At 57.7% G+C, this 9,280-nt stretch overlaps 1 protein-coding gene across 4 annotated transcripts in view; it reads right to left on the bottom strand.

Moving 5' to 3' along the window:
- Window positions 1-1,066: 1,066 nt before the first annotated feature.
- The window catches only part of TENM2 (teneurin transmembrane protein 2), a 1,103,034-nt gene continuing 1,094,820 nt past the window's right edge, over window positions 1,067-9,280 (bottom strand). For all 4 annotated transcript variants that reach the window (XM_028528771.2, XM_036014378.1, XM_036014380.1 and 1 more), the window contains 2 exons: window positions 4,852-4,982; window positions 1,067-3,242 (listed from right to left, as the gene is read on the bottom strand). In XM_028528771.2, the coding sequence (XP_028384572.1) occupies window positions 2,481-3,242; window positions 4,852-4,982 (893 nt within the window). In that variant the 3' untranslated portion in view covers window positions 1,067-2,480. The remainder of the gene's footprint in view (window positions 3,243-4,851; window positions 4,983-9,280) is intronic.

The following is a 9,280-nucleotide window of genomic DNA, read 5'->3' as shown; positions in this document are numbered from 1 at the left end:
ACTGCCACCAGAGCGCTTGTTCAGGCATTAGAATGGCCTCCCTCGTGCGTTCAGTTGTCGAAATGCAGTCTGTAACCTTTGCACCTTCTGCACCCTGCCCGCCTCGTCTGTGTGTCCCGCCGCAGGCCCTTCGCATACACTGCTCCCTGGTCTGCAGTGCACTGCCCTCCCTTCCCCTGGTCAACTCCCGCTGCCCGTTCAGGCCTCAGCACCTGCTGCGACACTCCCAGTCTCGGCCACATCCCCAATTACGCGCACCCACGGCTTCATAGAGCTATGCCTGCGGGCGCTGGCACCCCTGTCATGTTCACGCCAAAAGTGCCATTATCGGACCGCTGTCTCCCTGTGACCCTGCCCCGAGTGGTGGCACGAGGACCCGTGTTCATGTCCATTCACCTCTTTCATCCCCAGAACGTGGCACAGGACCCGGCACAGGGCAAGCTCTCAGGATCATGTTGTTGGATGCACGGACGGTGCAGGTTCAGTGAGAGTACTGGGGGCAGGGTGCTTAGCGCTGTCCTTGGCGTGCACTGAATGTCTGTAAATAGTAGCTACTAAGGATGACGTTATTATTTTACATGTAGGACTGGTGGGAAAAAATTCCTCTGAATCACAAGTGCTCTTCTTACTGGGGTTGCCCTAGGGGTGCACGTTTTGGAGTGAATTATTGATCTGGTCTGGGAGGAAATGCAAACTGGAGCACGTCTCCCAGCGTGGCGAGAGTGTTTGCGGTCAGTTTCCTGCCAGCACCTCCCAGCACTAGACGGGGCAGCAGGGAGAAGCCCGCCTGTCCCAGCAGGGGTGCAGGGGCCCACCCACGCAGGGGTGGGCCTGAGGGTCCTCCCTGCCCCCAGGCCCCAGGCCCAGACCCTCTTCACCTGTTTCCTGCAGAGAGGAGGGGGCTGGTGTCGGCAGAGATCGGTCTAGAATGTGGAGCAGTTTGGGGGCGCTGAGATGCCTCTAGCCACACAGTTCCTCCCAAACTTCAAAATACCAGCTCACCCCCTTTTCCTCCAGCGACCTCTACCGCATCCTCACCTCAAAGCACTTCCACAGAAGACCAGTGTCCACAGGAGTTTTAGAGACTTTATTTATGTATAAACCATTTAAACACTTTGCCATAAATTATCTTTGCCTGTCCCTAGTCTTTGCTTAGCAGCAAATTAAAATTAATATAAAAACTCGATGAACAATTCATACATGTATATTACAAAAAAGTTCCTGTACCAAAGTTCTTATTAGACGTTTTTTTGTGGTTTTCTTTTAAAACTTTTTTTTGTTTGTTTTTTTTGTGGGTTTTCTTTTTTTTTTTTTAATTTTTTTTTTGTTAATTTTCTCTCCTCGTGGTGACTGTCATGTGATTGTCTCAGTTTCTGGACCAAACAAACACACTAATAATTTTAAATCTGAAACAGTGATTGTGCCTTGAGGCTCATGTATGTACAGGGTGATCTGAAGTGGTGCCCGTCAGCAAAGGAGTGTCACAATGCCACGTCTCTACTGCCACTGATACCCACGAACTACGGAATCTAAACAGACTACACCCTGTAACTGCGGATTACTGTCCACAATGGAATCTTCAAAGACAAAAAGAGTATGAGATTGATCTGGAGTGAGTATAGCCACCATCGTGAATTAAGTTTTACACTCTGAGCTCGAAGAAACTAGCCCAGGCCGCACTCAGTGGGGACCGGAGCGTTAAGTGCTGAACGGTATTTTTTTTTTTTTTTTTTAAATTTTCGCCTTGACGTTGGATGTGAATTTCCTTTTGTGTTTTTTCCCCCTCGTGTTTTTGTTTTTCTTTAAAAAGTATTTCCAGTGCTCACTCTTTCACTCGTATGCGCCCCCCCTCCCCAGTCGCTACACACAAATCGCCCCCAAAGTCGTGTTTTAGATGCACCTGGAGTGGAACGAAAACGTCTGTGGAGTGTGTCTGTCCGACGAGCAGTCCGAGCGGGCCTCTCGGCCGGGCGGGCGGTGCCGGTCCCCGGGTGTCCGCGCGGCTCACGTGTGGATCGGTGAGGTAATAGAATCGGGGGCCTTCTCGCCTTCCTTCCTGTGTCTTGTGGTCGTGGGTTTGTGTTGCTTTTTGTTGTATTATTCTTTTGTGTGTGTGTGTGTGTGTGTGTTTCCTCTTTTGTTCCTTTTGGACATTTTGTATCTCTTGGCTGCGTGGACCCAGAACAAGTGGGCCATACGTTTAGGGGAACGTGGAGCACGTCGTGTGTTCGTGCGCTCGTCCGTCCGTCCGTTCGTTGTGTTTTCCTCAGAAGTGTCGGCCGGGCTCGGGTCTGCGTCGGGATGTGGGACGTCTCTCTCGGACGGCAGCATCGGAACTCAGAAAATGTGAGCTTGCCTGCCGCTGCAGCCCGGAGCAGCCCGGCCTCGGGGCCCCTGGTAGGTCTTCGTCTCCTTAGGAGAGGAGAGAACAGTTACTCCCGCCGAGCCATCCAGCCGAGGAATGGCAGCCGACGATCGTGTTACCTCTTTCCCATCTCGTTCTGTCTGAGAAACTGGATGTTGCTGCTGCAGTCCGCGAGCTCCGGATACTGCTCCACGGGGAGCACGTAGTAGCCCTCGTACCCCGGCACCCGCCCCGTGCTCAGGAGCTGCTGCTTCTCGCCCTCCGTCCACGGGCGGCTGCCCTCTCGCCCGTCCCTGGCTTTCTGCTGCTCCTTGGCCCAGGCGGTGCCCAGGGCCCTCTGCCGGGCCTGGTCCAGGACGCGGGCCTTCTCTTCGTCCAGGGTGTCGGGGGTGAGGCCGTAGCGGATGCTGAGCAGCAGCGTGCCGTGCTGGAACTCCACGTTGGTGAACCTTCGAGTCCTGCCGTTGACCAGCAGCGTGGGCTGCGACACGGTCACGTTCACCCCGCTCTCCAGCACCTTGCGGCCGATGGTGGTGCCCAGTGTGACCAGGTCGCCGTCGGCCGAGCCGATCTTCACGAAGTAGTGGGTGTCCCTGCCCTCGACGCTGTAGTGCATCTTGTCCAGGTAGTAGGCGTTGTTCAGCACGGAGGCCACCTTGCGGCTGTCCTCGCTGGCGATGCTGGACGCGCCGGTGGTCACGCGCCCTTCTTTGATGGCGAACATGACGCCTTTGCCGATGATGGGCGTGGTGGTGGCGAACCAGTGGCCCGCCTTCTCCCGGATGCTGGCGTGGAGCTTCTTAGCAATGACCTGCCCCTCGAGAGCCAGGAAGGCCTGGTTGTGCCTCTCCGTCGTCTGCTGGACACCTGTGATGAGCTGCGGGCAGAAGAACACACAGACGGCTCAGGTGGAGGGCAGGGCAGCCCGCTCCTTGGGTGGGCTGGGACGCTCATCACCAAAGGGTCAGGAAGGGAAGAGCCTGGGCGCCTCCCCGTGGGAACCAGGCTTGTGTCTGCAGGGACGTGAGCTAACACAGGCCTTCCGTTCGAAACTTAGGACAGGCTGGCGCTTTCCGGAGCTGAGATCTTGGGGCCTGTCTGGTTGAAACTGTGCCACTCACTGGAGAGATGGGATGGAGGTTCACCCCCTGACTTGCCATGCCTCTCTCTTCCAGGTGAAAGAGAGGCACTCTGCCCTCTGGTGGTTGGGCTGCTGTATTGCACACGGAATATCCTGACCTGAAGGGCAGGGTGGGCGTTTGGGGAGCTGTGAACCCTTCTGCTGTGGCCCAGATTTCTTTGAGGCCGATACCGTGGATATTTTTAACTTCCTTGGGTTAAGACCTTGCCTCTCAAAGTATGGCTGGGAGCAGCGGAGTCCCTGGGCCCCGCCCTGGTAGAATGGTGGGATCTCGCGCCTCCCTCCGGATCTATGGAGTCAGAAGCCGCGTCCTAACAAGACACCCTGGGTGGTTTGTGTGTGTGTTCACGTTTGAGGCGCTCCAGGCCAGGATGGGCCGGCCTCGGGGTCCAGCGGGACCATCCCCGGGCTGGGAGCCACTTGCTTTGGATTCGAGCCCTGGTCCTGCAGGGGAGGAAACCACCGTGATCGCCTTGGCCTTAAGCTCTGCACTCACAAATGACAACTTGTCTCAATTGGCAGTTGGGGGACAGGCTGGGATAATGGAGGAGGCTGTGTTTGGGAGGTAATGGCACTTAGATAAATGAGAGAAATGACGGCTATTCATCCGCTGAGTGGTCCCCGAGGGGCAGAGCCGAGAGCACGCTGTTCTCAATTACCCAGCAGCTCCTCCTCGGCTCTCGAGTTCCACAGCTTGGACAATTATCCAGAGCAGCTGAGACCTTCCCGACGTCTGTGGGGCTGAGCCCTGGCTCTGTGGCGGGGCTAGCTGAACTGGGGGGGCCCGCCCTCCGTCTGGTTGCGGCAGAGCTCCAAGCTGCACCCGCGTGGAAAACGGCCACCCTCCGGCCGTCGAGGACAGCCCCCGGCACCCATTATGTCTGGAAAGCTCCATCGGTACACATCTGTGCCATAAAACCCACATGCTTTAGGTGGGGCACGAAAATGTTCCTGAACGGGACAGAGACGGCAAACCACGGCTTTAGGGTGTCCCGTACAAGCCGAGAAAGGGTTATGCTATTACAGGCGGCGCAGATGGTAGGTTGCTGCTGGACTGCTCTGTGCTGTTGTTAGTCCAGGACTGACTCGGGGGTATGTACTGAACAGGCAATGACACCACAATTAAGGTCATCATTGAGGTTCGGGGGAAGCACGTGCTGCGCCCGACGGGTGGCAGGGTGACAGCGTTGGCTTTCCCGGGGAGTCATGGCAGTTTGTGCACCTTTTACACCCAGCGCCAGTGTTCCCCGCCTCCGCCCACATGCCCTCGGCCCCCACTCGGCTCTGCCTGCCACAGGGCGCCACGGCAACAATGGTCGGGTTGCTGGCGGGAGCCCCGGCTCACCTGTCCGCTCTCACTGGCTTGGCTCTCCGACAGTTCGTACGGAGGCGGCACGAAATACATCTTGGCCCTCGGGAAGCCGGGGATGATGTTGCTGAGCTGAAAGCCGAACATCACAAGCCAGCTCTTCACGTCTGCGGTGGAAACACACACAAAGATGTCTGCAGTCATCATGGGTGCAGGGCAACAGGGCATTTGGGAGAGAGAAAACAAAACGGCTGCTTGGGCGGGAGTCCCGCAGGAGTGGGGGGCAGGAGCGTGGGCAGGGCTCCTGGTCCAGACCCAGAGCTTCTCGAGGGGGGTCCTTCCACACTTGGTCGGTTCCTAACACCCGCCGCCCCCCACCCCCTGCAGGGTCACACTCCTCTCGGGGCCCGCAGTGCCCTTCCCAGGAGTACCTTCTGGCCCTCGCACCTCTTTCAGGTCTTCCCCGATGTCGGCTCCCCGTAGGGCCGACCCGACCACCACGGTCCCCCACCCCACCTGTAATCTTCTAGCACCTTCTAACGTGCTGCAGCACGTGGGTGTGGGTTGTACCTATTAGTTATCAGAGTGTGAGCTCCACAAGGGCAGGGTGCTAACGAATCTGTTTACAGTCATGGATGTCCCCCCAGGTCCCACGACAATGCCTGGCACAAAGTAGGTGCTTAGTAAGTGTCCTTGGAATGAATGGATGAATGAATGGATGGATAAACACAGAACACAGGTGGCCAAGGCTTCCCTGACTGGTTTAAGGGGGACGGAGGAACTATGGATACCTGCCTGAGAACTTGCTTCCAGACGGACTAGGCAAGGAGGTGGGGCCACTGCCTACCTCCTGCCCTGGGGCTGTCCTGATGGAGTCAGTGTTGACTTTGCTACTAAACACACACGCACGTAAGAACCCTCTAATGGGGAGGTGGGATCTGGAATCCACGGTGCATTCCTTGGCCTTGGGCACAGACCGGTCCCTTGAACGACTTGGCAACTGCACGTATTAGCGCTGGCCCACTTAAGAGTTATTTGGCAACACAGGTTTGACATTGTGTTACAAAGTACGTTGGCATCCGGCTGGGAGGAGCCTGGTATTAACCCAGCAACAATCACATCCTGACAAAGCAGCCCTTTGGGGCAAGGCAGGTGTGTGTGGGGGGGGGCTGCAGAGCATGGCTCCCTGACTTCCGATGCTCACGTTCCCTGGGTCCCGCTGCTCTGCCCTGTCCGGGTGGTGCCTGTGCTGGCAGTGACTGCGTTTCCCGGCTTCTGAAAAATAAATCTGCCTTCTCCACTTAAGTCAGTCCATTCTTTTTTTTTTTTTCCGGAAATTATTTATTTATTTTTAGAGAGGGAAGGGAGGGAGATAGAGAGAGAGAGAGAAACATCAATGTGCGGTTGCTGGGGGTTATAGCCTGCAACCCAGGCATGTACCCTGGCTGGGAATCGAACCGGCGACACCTTGGTTCGCAGCCCGAGCTTAATCCACTGAGCTATGCCAGCAGGGCTAAGTCAGTCTGTTCTTAAACACAGAAACTTGGTCCCTCCTGTAAGTGGGAGAGCAGGCTTGCTTGATGGGGACAGAAAAGAACTGTCAAATTAAAACAAAGCAAACAAAGCAACTCGATGAAACCCAGTGTGTGATTCTGTTGCCAGATAGTGAGCGAGTCTTGGATCCGCTCTGTCCGTTCAAAGGGGAGCTGGGACGTGTTAACGAGGTGGTAAGTACACGCTGGAATCCAGCGGAGACTTTCTCCTTCTCACTGATTCGGAAGGATAAGGAGGACTGAAGAGAGACAGCATCCACCTGTGTGCTCCTACGTTTTCTAGCCTCTCCTCTGTGCACCACGTAAAACTGCCCCGCCTTCCGCCATAAACCAGGCCGAGGAGGGAGAGCCCAGAAAGGCCCGAGAGGCCTGTGGCCTCAGGACACTCCCTGCCCCGGCCTTTTCCCCTCAGGGCTCCCTCCCTGGCACTCAGGAGGTGGTCCCCGTCACTGCCTGGAGACCAGGAATCTTTCCAGGCCACTCCCCTGACCAATGATTGCTCACGCCACCTGCCTTTTTAGTGTCTAACACGGCTTGATCTGGGAGTCTATCCCTACTGGGAGATGTCCGTCCACATCGCCCATCTCTTCCTCCCTTCCGCAGGGGGCACTTCCGGCCCCACAAGCACCCCTGGTCTTGGGAAGCCGCTGGTCTCATCAGGAGACAGGCCCCCCCCCCCAATCTGCTGAGGCCCCTCCTAAGAGCTCATTCCTCCCTTCTTCTCAGGCTCCCCAGGGTGTGTGACTGTGCTGCCATCTGGAATGTTCTCTCTCCTAAAACACCGTCAGCCCAGCAGCTTGGATGTTCAGTGTAGACGGGGGAAGGGGGTCAGGGAACTAGGTGGTTGTGCCTTCCTGCTCACCTACGGAAACGAAGCCCCACAAAATCCAACTCTGTGCTCACGTGTGCCTGCCGGGACAAGGGGCAGGGAGAAAATGTAAGTCACTGTGGGTGACATCTGGGAGGTGCGCTCGATTTGGAATTTGTCTGGGGTCTCAGGTTTGCCGAAGTCACCCCACTCAGGGCAGAGCCTGGATCTGTTTCAGGGTGGAGCCGGAGACCCCTCCCCACTTTTCACCCACAAAGTCCCCGTGTCCAAGTCCGTTGCTGTGTGGGCATAACAGACACATTCCGACCATTCGTCAGACTTTGTGCTGTGCCAGGTGCTTTATGAGTCGCAGTTCACTTACTTTTCACGATCCCACGGGCGAGGACTATTATCATCATTTTACTGATGAAGAGACTAAGGCTCAGAAAGGTTGAGACGTCTGTTCAAGGCACACAGCAAGTGACAGGCAAGGGCAGGATGGGAGATGGGCCCAGGGGCTGCCATCCGGGCCCTGGCTGCCCTCGGGTTTGTCTGGGATGGAGAGCCTCCCCGGATGCTAACATGGGGCCGGGGGGGGGGGGTCTGTCTTTTCATGAATGCCTTTTGATCACAGGTGTATCGATCATCCATATATTACCTTAAAAATAACTGTTTAAAAGGCTGTGGCTGTGGAGCCCGTGAGTGGGAAAGAGCTCATTCTTGCTCTCAGCCACCCCTTCCTGGCGGCTGCCCCCCTGCTCCCGCCCAGGTGTCTCAGGGCTGGTCCGTCCCAGGAGCCCGCAGCACCCCCGGGAGGAAACCGGACCTCTCGTGCACTCAGAGAGCTGTTTCCAGACACCGGAGACTCTCCTGAGCTCCGGAGAGAAGGGCCTGTTCTTCACGTTCCTCCGGACTACCTCTCAAGGACTCCCTCTGCTTACACTGTGAGTGGCAGGTTCGAGCACTCTGCTCCTCTCCTGGGTGACAAGCGAAGACTCCTCTGGACGGGGTCTACAGCGGCCCAGCCTGCAGCCAGTGGAGAACGGGTTGCTGTTCCCTGCTGGGGGGGGTCTCATCCTGACCCAGCAGTTGGGGTGTGGCCTTGTGCCTGGCCCCGCCCCTCTCCCCCCAGGCCGTGTGAGTCCAGCTTGGACCGCAGCCCGCAGCCCAAGCCACGTGACTCCTCTAACACTACCTTTTACATCAGATTCTTTCTAATGGTTTCTGGATTCGATTTGGTTGGACTTAGTTCAGTTTGATTTAATTCCCATTTAGTGAGTCTCTATGAAGCACTGGAATGAGGAAAGGCATTTTGCCATTCAGAAAACTCTCCGCCGCCGGCCGTTGCCTGCGGGCGAGGCTCTGGGCGTGAGGATGGGGGGGCGGCGGGTCAGCAAGCGGGGTGGGTGGGGGCGGGGTGGCGGCGGTCAGTACTGGACCCCGCGTGACGGGCGGTTGATACTGGACCCCGCGGGAGGAGCGGCCGGTACTGGACCCCGCGGGAGGAGGGGCGGCGCAGGCAGCGGTGTCGCCAGCGGCCCTGCCCTACCGCCCCGCCCCGCTGCGACCCCGCATCAGCAGCCTCCAGGGACCCCGCGCCCTCAGCCCGGAGTTAAGCGGACAAGCCGTTGCGGGCAACACAAGGCCTGGGCGGGCCCTGTCCTCCCGCTCACCGCCTGGAACGGTTACGGATCCGTCAGCAGGAACGCCCCCAAGGGGCGTGTCTTTGTCGGCCAGACGGCTATCACACGGACCCCAGGAACTTCCGCAGAGACGGGGAGACTTGGGAGTCTGAAGTCGTGGAAGGAGAAGGATGCAGAAGCTGCTCATGTAACTGCGCCCCCGGAGGGCGGGGTGGGGATTGCCCGTGAAGGGCAGCCGCGATGTCCCCAGTGGACGTAGGTGACCGACTCTCCCTCCCGGCCGCCGCGGTTCATCCCCCCGCCTCGCCCAGCTGCCCCACCACCCAGGGTGGCAGAGCCTCCCCAGGCAGGACAGAACCAGGCATCGAAGGGGAGTGAGCTCAAGTCCCTGGCCAGACGGCCAGACTAGGGCGCCCCCTACACACAGACGGCGCTTTGTGGGAGGCCCGCAGCCCCACTGG

This window comes from Phyllostomus discolor, chromosome 13 (assembly GCF_004126475.2).
Source record: "Phyllostomus discolor isolate MPI-MPIP mPhyDis1 chromosome 13, mPhyDis1.pri.v3, whole genome shotgun sequence".
Taxonomy (NCBI): domain Eukaryota; kingdom Metazoa; phylum Chordata; class Mammalia; order Chiroptera; family Phyllostomidae; genus Phyllostomus; species Phyllostomus discolor.
This window is presented reverse-complemented; position numbering and strand designations above follow the sequence as displayed.